Raw genomic sequence first — 18,169 nt, forward strand, 5'->3', positions numbered from 1 at the left:
TTTTTTTTTTGACTAAGCCAATGTGTCTGTGTGGCTTCCATGACAGCCCCCCACCCCCACCCCAAAATAACACAATGCTTTCCTTCAAGAATAAAAAAAAGAATAATAAAAGCAGCAGGTAGTAGGAATATCAGGGGACAAGGTGAAAGCCATAGGAAAACAATTTCAAGATTATTTTAGCCATACCATGAGTGTGTAAAAAGTAACCTTTCGTTTTAATCAAGTGTTAAAATCTAAATAGCTTCCTTCCTTCCCGGATGGACACCTATAAACGTGTGTTTTTCGTGATGGATTTGACTTACCCCCGCACGTCCTCATAGTCCACATTCCACTCCAGCGTGCCCACCCCGGCAGCCGGGTGGGGCATCCCTCCCGGGGAGCTCCCACAGGCAGCCCCAGCACAGCAGCTGGGACCTTCCCTTTGCAAAGCAGTCCTCAGCGCCGCAGCAACCGCTGCTCTGCCCAGGAGCGGGCTGCAGCAGCCAGAAGTGCTGAAGTGCTGATGCAGTGGAAGGAAAGGAACTGGAAGAGAGTGTGATTGCCACACCTATTGGGGAGGGAGGCGGAGAGTTCTGCTCCCTCCGAGGAAGGGGAAAGAATCCCCAAGAGGGAGAGGTGACGGAAAGCAACTCTGCAGGAGAGATTTGTGCCAGCTGCTGGCAGGTGGTAAGGACCCAATATTACTGTTAAATCTGGGTCGGGAATAGGCCCCCAGTAGGACCTGAGGGACAAAGAGTTCAAGCCCTGCCTCTGGAACCAAGTTGCTGCATGACCCCAGGCAACTGCCTTCTGGGGCTCAAGTTTCCTCGTTGGTAAAAAATGATGGTGTCTCAAAAATGGATCTCTAAATCGCTTCTAGTTCTGAAATTCTAAAGCCATCATAATAATCATGAACAAATAAATAATAAGAGTAGCTACAATTGGTTGAAAGCATACTATGTACTGTCCACCCTATTAGGCATTTTACATATAGTATCTCATTTAATCCACCCTACTAAGATGAGGTTTACCTATCCTGTTTTATAGATGAGGATACTGGTGAACTACCTCCATGAATCCTCATGAAAATAAAGGATCGTCATGTCGAATTCAGTGTTTTGAATTAAAGTGGAGGCATTTCCTCTTTGTGCCTGAAATTGAGATGACATCTGAGAATGGAATCTCTGCACGGTGGGGTGATTAATGTGTTTACAATCCTCTGCCAGTTTAATTCTGAGGTTCTAGTATTTATGGTTATGACCGTTCATGCTACTGCAAAACCCATTTCCCACCTGTTGTTTTTTTATTAAACCTCCCTAAAGGACATGAAATATTTCTTTGTGCAGATTCTAAAAATGGGGATCCTGAAATATGTGTGCAGAAACCTCGTGGCCGGATTTACCATTTGGAATTTCCAAAAGCCATAAAACACAGTGTTTACAACCAATTCATCATTTATAAAAGTTCATTAGATTGATATGCCTAAGGACTCACTGGTATCCTGCCATTTATTGATACCAATATATCAACTGGTAGGCTGACATTTAATATTTATTAATAACCTCTGTTTCTTCGCCTAGTTTATAGTTCCCTTGCATTCTGGCTCTATTTTGTCTTTATCTTTAATCATTCTATTTTTAAGTAATTTCTTTAATTTCAGAATAGTTTTTAGATTTACAGAACCTTGCAGATAGTGCAGGGAGTTCTAGTATAACTCCCACCCTGCCTTTTACATTACTGTGGTACATTTATCACAATGAACGAACAAGCACTGGTATGCCACTACTAACTAAACTCCATGTTTCATTGGGATTTCATTCATTTTTCCCTAATGCACGTTTTCTGTTCCAAGATCCCTTCCAGGATATGGCATTATACGGACTTCCCTTGTTTCTCAGACTTTCCTTGGTTTTGAAGACCTCAATGGTTTTTGGGAAGCACTGATCAGGTATTTTTGTATCACAATTTGGATTTTTCTGATTATTTTCCTCCTGGTTAGACTAGCATTCTGGGTTTTGGGGAGGAAGACCACTAAGGTGAAGTACTATTCTCATAACATTATGTCAATGATCCTTTAAAACACACACACACACACACACACACACACACACACACACGTGAAAATTATTTAAGTCAAATCAAAACTTTAATCTGAATAAATTTAAATTTTATAAAAGATAAATTAAATACCAAACAATTTACTCAGAAATACAGTATTTTATACTGTGGAGAGAATGAGAGAGCGAAACTAATGTTTGCACCTATTGAGCTGAGGGGAGACCTAAGATTCTAGCAGGAAGGCAGCTAATTACTGGAGAGCAAGAGAGGTGTTTAGCAAATGCTTTTGAAACGCTTGCCAAGATAAATATCCTAGAGCAACCATCTCGGATTATGGCACGTTTTAAGGGAAGTGCTGCTTCATGCTGGTCTTACTGCGCTGGCTTCACCCGTTCATAAAATGCTTTCGGGTATTGGGGGAAAATTGTTCCCATTGCCAAACAAGAGAATCCTCACAACCCTGGGCTTGGAGTACATGCTGAAAATCAGTTCCACAGAAATGTCTTCTTTAGGTAAACATGAAAAAGAAAGACGTAAGACTTAGAGTGAAATATGCATTTCCTGCTATTATATATATTTTTCCTCACAGTTCCTAATTGAAGGGCTGTTCCCAAGGGGAAAAAGTGAGGAACTGATGTAATGTCACAAACTCTGTTGAATGTTGTTCAATGAAAGATAAGGGAGAACAAGTCATTTCTTTCTTCAAAGAATGTTTCCCCCTTCCCTGAGACAGGAAGGAACAAAAGCTAGAAGAAAAAAAAAAGCTTTACAGCACTGCTATATATAACCTCCCACCTCTGCAGAGACGCAAAATAATTATGGAAACAAGCTTGGAAAAATAATTTGTGGTCCATGAAGAGGATATTAGACTTCAGCTAGCAGGTCTAGGCATTCATAACACATGTGAATAAGAGTTTAAGTGCTTGGCTGGCTTACCCACTGAATTGTGTCTCCCCCACCCCTGCTCTCCACAACTAACATGTTGAAGTCAAAACCCTCAGTGACTCAGAAATGTGACTGTCTTGAAGAAAGGGTCTTTAAAGAGGTTATTTTGTTAAATGGGGTCATTAAGGTGGGCCCTAATCCAATATGATTGGTGTCCTTATAAGAAGAGGAGATTACCACACAGACACCCACACAGAGGGCAGACACAGGAGGAGATGGCCATCTGCAAGCCAAGGAGAGAGGCCTCAGAAGAAACCAACCTTGCCCACACGTTGGTCTCAGACTTCTAGCCTCCAGAAAGGGAAGAAAATAAATTTCTGTTGCTTAAACCACCCAATCATTAATACTTTCTCATGGCAGCCCTAGAAAACTAACGCACTTACCTAGTACTGACCGGGAAGTATCAGGAATATAAAGAAAGGCTTGAGGATATGAGATTAGTTGAATATTATATCTCAATGAATTGTCATTATATAAAGATCTTTCTAAGTCATTATCTGTCATGATTTTCATATTTAAGTGCAACGGCCAATGACTCCTCCTGTGGTCTCAAGCTCCTTTGTCACCCTTCCATTCCCATCACCCACCACCCCATCTCTGCCAATGTAGCTCGAACACTCGAAAGATAACGTCTTTAAATTGGGAGGGGGAGCTTCAAAACTTGTGGTTATAGAAAAAAACAATTTGTCCTTATTTTTACTTAAGAATAAGGCTTTAACTTCAAAATAATCCATGCATTAACTTACTCCAATTTTTATAACATTTTCCCTGAGTTCCAAACCAACATTTCCATTGTCTGCCAGACATCTGTACATGAATATCTCTTAAACATATCCAAAAGAGAATTCATCTTTTCTCTTGGAATCCATTTCTCATCCCCTGCTCCCATGATTCCTATTAATGGCATCACTATCCTCCAAGTTGTTCAAGTCTAAAATGTAGGTGTCATCTTCCTAAGATGATGATATTTCATTAATTTTACAATGCGCTTTTTTTTTCTACCCCTGAAATCAAAATGCATCTTCCCATTGCTGGTGTCATAACTTAATTGACAGCTTTATTTTTCATTAGTTATACTTTAAAAAATGGTGTCTTGTAATTGATGGCATAGTATAGTCAGTGAAAATGATAGAGTCATAAATCCTGTCTCCTCGTCTCTGTTTCCACTGCTTGTACCAAGGTTTAAGTGTTCATCATCTCTTATTTGGACTATTTGCCTGCTAATTGAGTCTTGCTGGTCCCTTCCCACAATCTGCTTTCCATATGGCCACCAGAGTTATCTGAAACACAAGATTGCTTTGTTTTCAGTGGCTCTTACTGCAGACAAAATGAGTCCAAATGCCCCCAGATGGCATTTCTGGTCTCAACCTACAATTCCTGCTCCACTTTCCACAGCATTGATTTCTCTCAGGGACTCTGGGGCTCCCACTGCAGCCATATGCAAATAATAGCCACTCCCAGACCGGACCCAGGTTCTGGTGGCTCAGAGCCGGTCCAATTCCATCCCTCGAGGCTAGAATATCCTTCCCCCAGCTCCAATGGTCTTCACCACTTCTGCCAAGGTGTTAATCTCATAGAAATATCTTCCTTGCATATTATATTTCATTAACATTTCACAGTCTGACATTATTAGACCTTATTTGTACATTTATCTCCTAGAAAGTGATCCCAGAAAGGCAGGAATTGTGTCTGGAGTCATAAGTAGATTGTCACTTGGAAAGCAAAAGAGGACAGACGGTCTCTTTTTGCTGCATACCATGTGCAGAAGACAATGGGAAACAGATATTTGTTTCAGGCAACAGAGGTGGTCCAAGGAAAAGTGTGCTGTCTTTAAAGTCCTCTAACTATAAGGGACACATTTTCAGAAAAATAAGAAATCTATACCCCAACTTCTCCATAGATTCACATAACCATTTCATTCACTGTGGTAGGCAGCTTCTGCATAGCTTTCAGTGATCGCTTCCTCCTGTTCAGGTCTGTGTGTAATCTCTACCCCTTAAGTGTGGGCTGGACTTAGTGACTTGCTTTTAGTTAATAGAATATGGCAGAAGTGATGAAATCAGCTTATGAAAGACTGTGACTTCCACCATGTTTGTTCTCTCTCTCTCTCTCTCTCTCTCTCTCTCTCTCTCTCTCTCCTCTCTCTCTCTCTCTCTCTCTCTCTCTCTCTCTCTCTCTCTCTCTTTCTCTTCTCTTCTCTTCTCTTCTCTTCTCTTCTCTTCTCTTCTCTTCTCTTCTCTTCTCTTGTCTTCTCTTCTCTCTCTCTCTCTCTCTCTCTCTCTCTCTCTCTCTCTCTGGTTCTGGCTTGCTCACTCCGATGAAGCAAGCTGAACACTGCGAGCTGGTGTACGTGAACAAGCCCACGTGGCAAGGACCTGAGGTGACTTTGGCCAACATCCTGCAAGGAACTGAATCCTGCCACTACCCACATGAGTGAACTCAAAATCAGATCCTTTCCGAATCAAGTCTTGAAATGACACTGGCCAGTACCTTGATTTGCAGCCTTGTGAGAGACTCAGAGACAGGGACCCAGCTAAGCCCAGATTCTCAACCTACAGGAACTATGAGATAATAAGTGTTGTTTTAAGCCATTCCCTTTTGGGGTAATTTGTTATACAGCAGGCTGCTAATAAACATAGGATGTATAGGAAGGACAAAAATCTCTAATTGAGACTTCCCAAGTACTCAAAATGCTGTACCAGGTGAATAATTTACTGGTCGGACACAAGCATCTCAGTGAATATCCTTAAGCCAGACTGCTACAGTGGGCATCAGATGCCCCTTCACCCCGCCCAACTCAGCCTGGCCTGCACCCTCTCCAATCTGGGACCCTCAGGGGATGTCTGACTGCCTGTGGGATTGGGCCTAAATTGGCAGTCCGACATGCCTATCACAATCTGGGACCACTGGCTCCTAACCACTTACCCGCCTGCCTGCCTGATCACCCCTAACCACCTCTGCCTGCCTGACTGATTGCCCCTAACTGCTCCCCTGCCAGCCTCTCCAACTGACACACTTCTACCTTTGTATTCATTATGTGGCCAAGTTATAATGACCATAATGGTTTCAGTCCTAAATGAACTACAATCCTGGTTCCTAAGAGTGATATATACATAAGGAAACCCCAATCCTGCCCCTTATTCTTGGAAAGCTGTGTTCTGAGCTACAGTAAAGGCATAGCAAAAACTACATCACAGGGCAACTGTAAAGATTAAGAAGGATAATCTAGTATGGCACCTGGCACATAGTAGGAATTTAATATATCATGCTCATCATTATGGTAACTTAGTGATGGCAACATCTCTGCCTCCCTCCTGGCCTCAAACAATAACTTTAACCACAAGAGAAATGGAGGCAGAGAACAGAACTTTGGACCAGCTTCTTCTGAGAGAGCCTGTAAGATAAACTGTTGAAGGAAAGGTAAATGCTCTAGAAATTTTAAAGGAAGTTGTAGAATATTAACCTAAAACATAAGACAGTGATAAGGATGTGCTCCAATCTCCAGTTAGGGTTTGCATGACACTCAGCAGGTAGACTCCCCAAACACCGGGACTCAAATGTACTGCGTTGTCTCTCCCTAGAAGGATAAAGTTTGCGTAAAGGCTTTTCACTCCCGCTACTCAGTTTTCAACAGCTTCCTATGTTTACCTTGTATCCAAACAATCTATTTTATCTTTTCATAATGTGGAAATCTCTGCCTTTTCATCATTTCCCCTCCTCTGAGCTCCCTCAAACAAGGAGACATCAGCTGTGCTGGGATCAGTCTCATAAAATAAAGCAGATGGCTTTCGAAAGCTTCCTTGAGTCTGCAGAGTTTATAACAACTTACTTTTTTTTATCCATTTCAGGAAGCCTGTCTCTAAGACGATTTGAAATCTTATCTTTTGATTAAAGAAAAATACATCCCTTTTCTAAAGAAGTTTTGAGTGGGTTAGAGTAACTATGTAGTAGGATAATTCTAGTAGATACATTCCTGCTCTATCCTGCTGAACCTCAGCTAGAGTCAAATTTCCAGCATCCATCAGGAGAGGGAAGGCCTTCACAGAGCTCGCAAAGACATTTGGAAGGTATTGGCCAAAAGGAAGAAAAAAAGTGATGGACTAAAAAGTGAGTCTGTTTCCCCTTCTTTCTCCCACATGTTCCATTGTCAACTGAAAGCACTTGTGAGTAACACAACCAAGGACAAGGGTGGCTGGGGCTTTGGAGCCATCTCAGCTTTCACGACTTCTGTGATCTTGGGCAAATAGTTCCTGTTTACGGACCCACATGTCCTCATCTGTAAAATGAATACATGTAAGATGCCATTCTAGTTGTAAAATTCTCTTTTCCTCAGATCGCTTTTATGCTCATGGATTCACATGCAAGATCAAGCAAAAATTAATGGTAGCCCTAGGAAGGTTCGGCCCCATGGCAGAATCCCCAAATATCATCTATTTCCAAGGTGACTTTACACATGTGCGCACACAAACACACACACACGGGCACACATGTACACACAATGGCTGTTACAATTAAAATCTGGGCAAAAGAAAGCTTAATTTCAAAATTCCTATTGTAAGGAAGGATTTCAGACATTTGTGTTTCTTGCACAAAGACTAATGTTTCTGGAATGAAACAGAATGTAGCATGATCTCTGATGACCATTTAAATAGAGTTTCAAGATGTGGCTGATGGTGCAATACTAACGAACTGGCAGACTAAAGGGCAGCGTTTTTTAAAGTCTTTGGTATGCCAAACCCTAAATTTGAGGTCTTTCTCTCTGGCAATAGCTGAGAGTATCACTAACACCTAAAGAAGAATGTGAGCATCTGCAGGCAGTCACCACACGGCTTCAGATGTCAGCAATCGTTACAGAAGAAACACAGACCCGGATCCAGGGTCTTTGCATTCTTGCCAGGAAATGATTTTCAACTACTTTGTTTTAACACCTTCACCCCTGAATTCTTTGTAACCACAGCTCAACTCAGGGGCTAAAATACACCTATTCATGCCTTTGTAAAGTCTACACGTGTTTATAATTTGGGATTTCTATGTGAAAACACACTTTTTCTATTTATCTTCAAGTCTGGCAGCTGGGGCATCTTAATGGCTTCTTCTCAACACCAGGCCATTAGGACGCACGGGCATGGGTTCTGGGCATGGAAAACCCTCTGGTGACACTTCTTAGATGGCCATGGCCCCTGCTGCTGAGGACTCTTGATCAATTGATGGTCAGTGGCCTGTCAAACCCCTGACAAAGTAGAAACCAACCTGGGAGTCTGCAGATGCTCATACAACTCTCTCTGCACTTCCCTGACAGTCACAAACACAGGAGGAGAAAATGCCATGTGAAGAATACACTCCCATAAAATGCCATATCAAGATGGTCTCTGCTACCTTCCAATATACTGTTTATTTGAGGCCCCCCCCCCCGCCCATCACAAAAATAAGAGCATTAATATCTTTTACCACCTTTTAAAATACGTATTGATTGATTTTAGAGAGAGAAAGGAAGAGAAAGAGAAAAAAACATCGATTTGTTGTTCCACTTATTTATGCATTCATTGGTTGTTTCTTGTGTGAACCCTGTCCAGGGGTTGAACCTGCAACCTTGGTGTATCGGGACAACTCTCTAACCAATGGAGCTACCCAGCCAGGGCTTAGAGAATTAATGTCTTTTAATTCCCAACTTTTTATATTATAAACTTTCAAGCCTACCAAAAAGTTGCAAGATTAGTACCAGGACAACTGTATGCCTTTTATTCAGACTCAACATTTTACTACATTCCCCTCCTCTCACTCTCCCTTCCTTTCTCTCATTTTCCCTCTCTCTCTGTCCATGTGTATGTGCATATAAAATTATACAGTATATGCAGAGACTTCTTTTTGCTGAACAATTTGAAGATTAGTTGGACATATTGTGACACTTTACCTCTAACTTCTCCAGCTTGTATTCCTCCCAACATCAAGAGTATTCCTCTGAATACACAACTATTTTTTAAAATATATTTTATTGATTTTTTACAGAGAGAAAGGGAGAGGGATAGAGAGTTAAAAACATCGATGAGAGAGAAACATCGATCAGCTGCCTCCGGTACACCTCCTACTGGGGATGTGCCCGCAATCAAGGTACATTCCCTTGACTGGAATCGAACCTAGGACATTTCAGTCCACAGGCTGACGCTCTATCCACTGAGCCAAACCAGTTAGGGCTCACAACTATTTTTAACAATATAGTTATCATATGAAGGAAACTCAACACCGAGTGAATACTATTATTTAATATTCAATCCACACTCAAATTTCCCCCAACTGTCCCAATAATATCTATTGTAGTTGTTCTTTCTCAATCAAGGATCACACATGGCACTTGGTTGTCATTGCTTCTTATCTCCTTAGTCATCATTCATTTGACACAGTTTTCCAGATTTTGGGGAACAGGGAGGAATCTTTAAAGACACTGATAGTGTTAAAGAGCACAGGCCAGCTGTTTTATGATATGCCCCTCAATTTAGACCTGTCTGATTGTTTCCTGAGAATTGCATTTAGGTGAAATATTTTCACAGACATTCTATCAAGGTGATGCTATGACCTCTTAGTGCACCTTACATCATTTGTACCCATTAAGGGTACTGACAAGTTTGATCAAGGCAAATTTACTGCTTAAAGCTATGATGTCTTAACATAAACACTAAACCATTCACACACCTTTATTGTAAACTGTTAACAACAATTGCTCAAAAATCTTACTCCTTGATAGCATATTCAACACAGCCATCTTTTCTCTCTCTAATATATTAAGTCATTTTCTCCTAAACCCAGAAAGGCTATATCCATTCTATAATAAAAGATCATATGGACCTTAAATACTAAAGACTTGACTAAGAAGGTAGTTTTGCATTGGGTCTTGATAAATAAATAAGATTTTGTCAAGAAGAGCAGGGGGAGAGTATTATATTCATGAGAACTATCATCATACATGAGAGTGAATAATGTTTGAGTCACTGTGAGTTGACTATAATAAACCAGGTAAAAAATGAGCAAGGATTTCTCTAGGCTTTGTCTAATAGCCAAGGAAATGTGACCAGCAGACAGATTGGAGAAAGCTGCCAAAATCTCTGATAGCTGAACTAGGGCAACTGCATGTCTATGGAGCCTTTACTGATATAGGGAAATAGGGGGACAGGAGTGGTCATTTAAGTTTAATTTGAATACGTTAAGTTTGAGATGCTGGTAGATCATTCAGATGGTGCTATCCTATAAGCAGAACAAGACGTCTAGAATTCAGAGGAAACTTAGTGAGAAATAATGATTTGGGTCAATAATGATTTGGCTATGAAGAGTTGAAGTCATGAACACAGAACATGAGTGTAGAAAAGGGAACAGACAACAGGTTTGAAGAGAGAACCCTAGAAGAACATTAACAGAATGGGGTATGGGAGGAGAAGGATGGTAAGTCTGTTTCTTGCCAGAACCCCAACTAGTACATTGGGGTTTGGAAATGTTGAGCTGAAGGTATATGGAAGGGAGGAAAAGAGTTTGACCAGATTTGTAGATTCAGGATATTAGTAAGTAACTATACTTAGGTTAGGATTCTTTAGACTCATTATGTGTGTTTTTGTTAACAACAATGATACCATTGTAATTAACCCAGTTATGAATAACTGGAAAGGAGCAAAGGGAAGGCCAAATATTATGGGCATGCCATTTATGCAGCTTTGCCAGGAAGCCATAATTTAACACTCCCCAGGAAGCCACTGGTCTGTTCCACACAGATCGCTTGGGAAAGGGACTGGACAATAGACGCATGCCCAGTAAAGTCTGGGTGACATAGGGAAGGTACTGTCCTGTCAGTCACACCTTGGTACACGTCATTGGCCAGAGTAAGAGTGGCCTCTGCAAGTGTGGGAAGATTTGGGATACTTAATCTCTTAAACAAAGGAGTTCATTCTCTTGTGCTCTTGCTTACTCATGCTTGACTCCTGGCTTGCGGGGCTCTCACACTCCTGCACTTGCCTACATAGCCCACAGCCATGTGGACCTCACACACCATAGACTAATGGACTACAACTAGCCTAATGCTAAACCGGACCCAATTCCACCACGGAAAGGAAACCTCAGATGCTGACTTTGCTTCTAGCTCTGCTGAATACCCAGCTACACCTCTTCCAGGACTGGATTGAGGGAAGTGGGACTCTAGAAATCCAAGGATGTAATTCCACAAAAATAAAGCTTTCTTCTACCACACCACATTTTCCAGTGGGGGACTCCAGAAATGCTTATTCCATTGGTACTCCAAGATCCCCACTCCCACTAACAATGGCAAAAGACCATCTAAGCATTTCTCCAATAACATCACCAAGCAATTAACCCAACTCTTCTACTGCTTACCTGGAAATAATATCAGATCGTACCAGTTAAGGGCTCAGTCCCACAAGAATACCCCCACTCAAATGCCAATTACAAGTCCAGGTTGTCATCTGTGCTTCTGAGCAGCTGACTATAACTGAATTCCTGTGACCCATTTCTTGGATTTGATTAATTTGCCAAAGTGGTTCACAGTGAAACATTTACTTGTTTTCTGTTTATTATAAAGGATACTATAAAAGATATAGATTTTTTTAAATGAAGGATACAGGTGAACAACCAGATAAAAAAAGTATACAGAGCAATATACGTGGGAAGACCATGGAGCTTCCATGCTCTCTGGGAACATCACTCTCCCCAAGTCTTCATGGCTCAACAACCTGGAAGCTCTCTGACCCCATCCCTTTGGGTTTCTTATGGAGACCTTATTATATAAGTACAATTGATTAAACGATTGGCTATTGGTGATTGAATTCAATCTCTATCACCTCTTCCCTTCCGGCAGGTTGGGGGTGTGGTGAGACTGAAAGTTTCAATCCTCTAATCCAAAGTTTCAATCCTCTAATCAAAGGCTAAGACGGGCCAAATAAACAAGGTTTAAGTTTATGTGGGCTGCAAAATAATAAAAGCTTCAATTTTCATAGAAATGTAGGTTTATTTCGATAGAGACATGCTGAATACAAAGGGCTGAAATAAATGAGTAATCATTAACATAAAATAATAGAAAATTTTAATAAAAATTAATATTTTTCTTGAACATTAACTTACCAGACACTGAATAACTGCACAAATTAATAAACGTAATGCAATTAAACCTATTTTTCTTGTTCTCCAAAAGTGAAATATTTCCTGTTGCGCACATCAAACAAGTCAGTACAATCGGCTGCTAAAATATTTGATAGAAATGGTGCACCTGCGTGTAAGTCGCGTAAGGAAAATGAATGCAACATGATTATAGTATCAGTCATTAGCGAATGTTGTAGTTTGTTATTAATAATTATGTATAACAGGATATTGTAAAAAATAAGTTACAAAATTTTTATTAAAACATTTCTTACACACCGTTATATCGGCTGGGCCGCAAAAATATTAGTTGCGGGCCGCCAGTTTGACATGCTTGATCTAATCCTCTGTTTGGTTTCCCTGGCAACAGCCCCCAACCTTGGGGGAAGGTGGGCTTTCTAAGTCACCACGTGAACAGAAACTCAGGTGTGGTTGAATGGGGCTTGCTCTGAATAAAAAGACACACCTTCAATCTTTATGAAACTGAAGCTATTTCAGGAGCCAATGACAAAAACACACACAAAAACAACTAATATTACCAGCAGGTGTTCCCATTGCTCTTATTGCTTAGGAAATCCAAGAGTTTTAAGAGCTCTGTGCCAGAAGTGGACAAAGATAAACTATATATTTCTTATTATAAACCATGACATCACAATAACAAATTGGTAAGGAAAGTATAAGTGATGAAAGATGAAAGTGAGTGGGGAAGTGTTAGTTGGAAAAGGGCAAGGAAAAGGAAAAAATGATGGAAAGAACAAAGTGGAAAGGAAATTCAAATGAAGAAAAGGAGAAATAAAAGTCAAGGATATAAATGGAGGAAAGCAACCAAGGTCCCCTTTTTATCTTTAATCAAATTGCCTGCCTGCTCCAAAGTAGAGGCAATTTGCAAAAACAACCTTTGATCTACAATAAGAAATGATATAAAGGTCAATGCACATGTCCCACACCCTCAGTTTTACTAAAATTATTTATGATTCATAATTAAATTAAGGGTTCAATTCAAAACCCTTTTCTCTTTAGCTTCTGGTCTCAGAGTGGCTTGCTTCTGTTCACATGGATTTTACCAGGGCCCTTTTCTTGACTTCCTCCTGCCAGTTTTGATCCTATAACATTAAATCCCAGAGCTTCAAGGTCAGGAGATGCCACAGGCCTGAGGCCAAACATAAATTTGTCAGTATCATTAAGACTATGGCCTTAATGTTTGGAAGAGATGGAGTTAATAAAAAATGTTAAATTACATATTACATATTAAATATGCAATATATGATAGCCATAAACAGATTGATTATTCATAAAATTTTCAAATCTATTCCTTCTAAATCTATCTATTTACCTATCTATTAACATACTTGGTTACATGATTTTGATGAACAAAATTGGCAGGATTTTTAATGACTAATCATTAACTTACTACCAACCAGTACAGGAAATAAAATGCATTCACAGAAATAGCAATTCTTACAATTTAAAAAAATCCATTCCATTCAACTTTCTAAAACCATGTCCTTATTACCATGACCCTCACAATTCTCAAACACAATTTTTTAAACTTACATTTTTAATTAGTCATCGTGATGTGGCTTTAAAACTTTTAAACAACAATCAGTAAGGTCTATGTAGGAGCCTGCCTAAATTCTTGACATTTTTCTAATTGTTTTCTGCAAAACCACATGCATTGGAGGCAGTCACAATGAAAATAGTGAATCATTTACCAGGGCACATACATTCTCGGCTTTTTGTGCACGTGTGTGTGTTTGAGCGTGTACATGTGCCAAGTTCCTTCCACAACTAAGATGTGTTTGTCTTCTTGATCTTCCATCTTTATCCCCCTTTTTTTTTTTTTACACAAAAGGCAACATCAATTAAATAATTGGAATTAGTTGCCAAGAATTATGAAGCATGTCTATGCAGGTTGAAAAAAATCCTGCTTCTGACCATATGAGAACACATGAGCTTTAGATGGAGGTTCAGCAGGGCAAGGACTCTCCTAAAACAGTTCTCCAGATGATGGAAGATTTAGTGTCCACTATCTGGAAGACTTGGTCCACAAATGTGGTATTTAAGCACAAGTAGAATTTTTAAGACTGAAAACAGCAATTTATCATGACAGTGCTGCTTGTTAATCATGAAATTCCCTTTCTCTCTACCTCTTCTCCCCTCCATTCCAGGGGAATGCAATGAAAAACTGAAATGAGAAACCATAATTGCAATCACATTCCTGCCCTGGGGTCAACCTAATTATTCACCTCTCAACCCAAAACAAATTTACCTCTTTAAAAATAAAGGTCCTTATCACTCATGGGAAAAATACAAACAAAGATTAAGATGACATTTAGGCATAACTGCAATCTTTCATTCTTAAGTGACCTCTTAGTTTAATGGCTTCAATGCATTCTCATTCAAGTGGAATATATATTGCAGGCGAGAACTGTAATAAATGGCACTGTCATGACCCTTAGGTTAGAGCAAAGCAATATTGGAAAATAAATCTCAATTCTGGATACTCACCAATCCTGCAATGGGGGTAGGCAATCTATTGATCTTTTTAACAAGTCCTGGCTTTATAGCATTCAGCAACCTGTCATGAAAAAGGCAGAATGTCAAATGAGACATAAAGCAAGATGGATCGCACACATCACCTTTATCCGGGGCTACAGCTAAATTGCTGAATAGGAAAAGCAGGAATTCAAAGCATGTGGTAAATCTCAATAATCTATGAGCCTTAGTACATACAAGTGAAGAGCTTTGCCAACATCAAGTTTGTCAGTGGCAGGTGAAGTTCTGGAACTTGGAAATGTTGGGAGAGATGAAAGGATGGAGGCTGGGAGATGCTTCAAGAGAAAAGACAAACATGTCAATTGGATGGAGGTTAGGAGGGAATAGTCTAGGACTGGAGCCAGGTATTACATAGACAAGACTCTTTCCCAATTCTCCTGGTTAAGGCAGGGATCTCTCCAGGAATGCGCTAAGTTCAGAGACCAACGTCTATCTTCCCAAATAATTTGCCAAGACTAATTCTACCTCCAGATATGCTTGTTCTTTGAGAAGGTTGCTTGTTAATTGTGGCTGAGTTACCCTTAAGAAAGGGAAGAATACATTTAGCAAGAGGTTAACCAATCATGTTCTGAAGATTTTGAACAAGGCTGACCACAGTTCCCTAGGTACAAAAATATGTGAGCAAAACATTTTCGGGGTAAAGGTTGAAATCACATAAAAATGGTAATACAACATGGGGAACACAAGAGAAAAATAACTACAACTACTTGTCTTCAGAAAATATCAATTCAGAGTAAAAACAAAAGAAAGAAAGAAGGGCAACTTGTAAAACTAAAATAGGGTTGGCATCAGGGTGATGTGGTGGAATGTAGCATTTGGCAAACCAGGTTATTTATAAAGGGATACTGAAGGTAAGGGGTTGTAGAATGGAAGCATTTATTCCCACATTCAGGCGTTGAGGAGAGGTAATCAGGCAACTTATCTCAGGATACAGTGCAAAAAGAAACTTAGGGCAGGAATTTATTATAATTCAGGGGTCAGCAAGCTCTAACCCATGGGCCAAATTTGGCCCAATGCCTGATTTTGTAAAAACGTTTTACTGGAAAACAGCCATGCCCATTCACTTATGTGTTGTCTACTGATGTTTTTGTGCAGAGCTGAGTAGTTATAAGAGAGAACATATGGTCCACAAAGTATACAATTTTTACTATTTGGCCCTTTACAGAAAAAAGTTTGCCAACCTCTATTATACAGGCATACCTCGGAGATATTGCGGGTTTGGTTCCAGACTACTGCAATAAAGTGAGTCAAAATATTTTAGCTGGTGGAGGGTCTTGCCTTCAATTTGTCAAAAAAAAAAAAAAATCAACACCTGTGAAGCACAATAAAATGAAGTGCAATAAAAGGAGGTATGCCTATAATTCATGCAATCCAAGATTCTAGTCAATTATGAATAACCTATGCTTGATAGATTTCTACAAATCAGTAACAAAAGATACTTTGAAATAGTTTAATGATTAGTCTGGAATGCAACCTATATTTGACTTTGACACCACTATGTATTAATAGTTTAAGAAATGTGCCTACAGTAGTTATGACAAGTAGGATATTCTGTTTTTTCACCAAGGATTTTGCCTGTTCTTAATAACTTCCACTGCAATTCCAACGAGCCACCACCAATAAGTAGCACCCGGAGTGGACTTGTGCCTTTTTGCCCACTGAGAGCCAAGATGGAGCTCTTTGCATGAACTCACTTAGTTTTAACCATGAATTTAATCTTTTTAAAATTATTTCTTTATAAGTTATTTTGAAATTATTATAACTTATTTATAACTTCAGTTAGAAGGCAACTTATTCACTCTTCTCATTTTACAGTTTAGCAAATGGAGGTCTGATGGTGATGAATGAGTAACTTCCCAGCATTGATGAGGGTGCAGTCAGGCCTGGTGCCCAAGTTTCCTGATCAGCACGCTCTCTAACACAAGGTCAACACCCCACATATTGTGGTTTAAATAAACACATAGACATATGTCTCCAAAGCAGGTTTTAAATGTACATCATCATAAAGATACATGATTTTTCTCACTAGTTTTTAACATTGTCATTTTAAACTGGATTTTAAAATAATATTTGTGCACAGTACTATTTAAAAGGAATTAAAAGGATGTTTGGTAAAATGCTGAGTCCCTCAAGGTCCCAGAAGGTAACCTTAAAGAATTTCCAAAGAAAGTATATAAAGACACATGCAATTTTTTTAAGGCAGATATGTAGCATGTAACATGCACTGTTCTACACCTTGTGTTTCTCCTTAATGATATGTCTTGGAGGTTAAACAATTTGCCTTGGAGATTTGACTTATCAGTACCCGTGGACCTATGTTCTTTCTAACAGCTGTAGACTACAGACTGATGGAGTTGGCAGCAGGGTGAGAGCATTGGCTCTGGAGTGCAACCGACCAAATCCCAAATGCTGCTGGTCATCTATTAGGGCTGTTGCTTCGGAAAAGCACATGAACTTCAGTTTCCTCAACTGCAACATACAATATAATGGTACCAATTGCTTGAGTATCACTGAGACTTCAATGTGACAAAATACGTGAGAAGCTAGCATAGAGCCTGGTGCATTAAAGTTCTCTATAAATGTTTCCCCACATTTGTGTGCATTTATACTAATTCAATCCACAGCATTTGACATCAACCACTTTCTCTAATATTTTAGATCTTTCTAATGAAATAAAATACATTGCCACCAGATACTCCCAAGCTTTTTGCTAATTAACCAAAGTAGAAAGAATAACAAACAGCTTACCAAAAAAATCGTAAGTTAAAAATTGCCTTTTAAAGAGGCACTCTTGTCACCTAAGTCTAAGACTTGTGTTAAAAAGTTTATTATGATGGCTCCACCATGTCCTCTTTTATGCGTATTTTTATTTTAAGCAATATGAAATACTTCATTATATCCACTCTTTGTAGAATTATATTTATATGGCATAAATCTTTCCTGTGACATGAAACTGTAAAAAGCAAAAACAAAAACCCAATTTTAATGCTAGACCTTAATTAAAAGAGCAACAAAAACCTATGCTCACTGTCAAAATTTTTAACCACAAATGAAAAAATAAACAGCCAAAGTGCTCTTAAATATTTGAAATACTTTCAAGATCAAGGCAAGTGATTTTTTTCCATATAAACATTGCCCCAGTTTCATACACAGTTGACAGTACACAACGATAAAAGATAACATTGAATTCACATTGCAGAAATGCCAAGCACCTGCTTATCTTGTATTTTGCGTTAAACTGGAGGCATTTTTTGGGATATATTAGGAGTCAAACGAGAAGTTCAACAACACAGCTATGAGGAAGAGTCAAGGCTGCTCACTTGCAATTTTATTAAAAACCACTCTTTAAAAAAAAAAACACCACTCTTGCCTCCCTGTGCAAATTAAAACATAAATACTTATTGATGACCGGCTTTAAAGCAATGATAATGATGATATTTTCTAGTCATGAACTTACTGAGATGCACTGTCTCCTGTCCTTTCCTGTAGAGACAGGTCATGT

The 18,169-nt window shown here is 39.4% G+C and overlaps 1 protein-coding gene across 2 annotated transcripts in view; it reads right to left on the bottom strand.

Moving 5' to 3' along the window:
- The window catches only part of LIMCH1 (LIM and calponin homology domains 1), a 323,090-nt gene that overhangs the window by 155,271 nt on the left and 149,650 nt on the right, over positions 1-18,169 (bottom strand). For both annotated transcript variants that reach the window (XM_008140255.3, XM_054729386.1), the window contains exon 3: positions 14,620-14,689. In XM_008140255.3, coding sequence (XP_008138477.2) covers positions 14,620-14,689 — 70 coding nt within the window. The remainder of the gene's footprint in view (positions 1-14,619; positions 14,690-18,169) is intronic.

The sequence above is a fragment of the Eptesicus fuscus genome, chromosome 2 (assembly GCF_027574615.1).
Source record: "Eptesicus fuscus isolate TK198812 chromosome 2, DD_ASM_mEF_20220401, whole genome shotgun sequence".
Taxonomy (NCBI): Eukaryota; Metazoa; Chordata; class Mammalia; order Chiroptera; family Vespertilionidae; genus Eptesicus; species Eptesicus fuscus.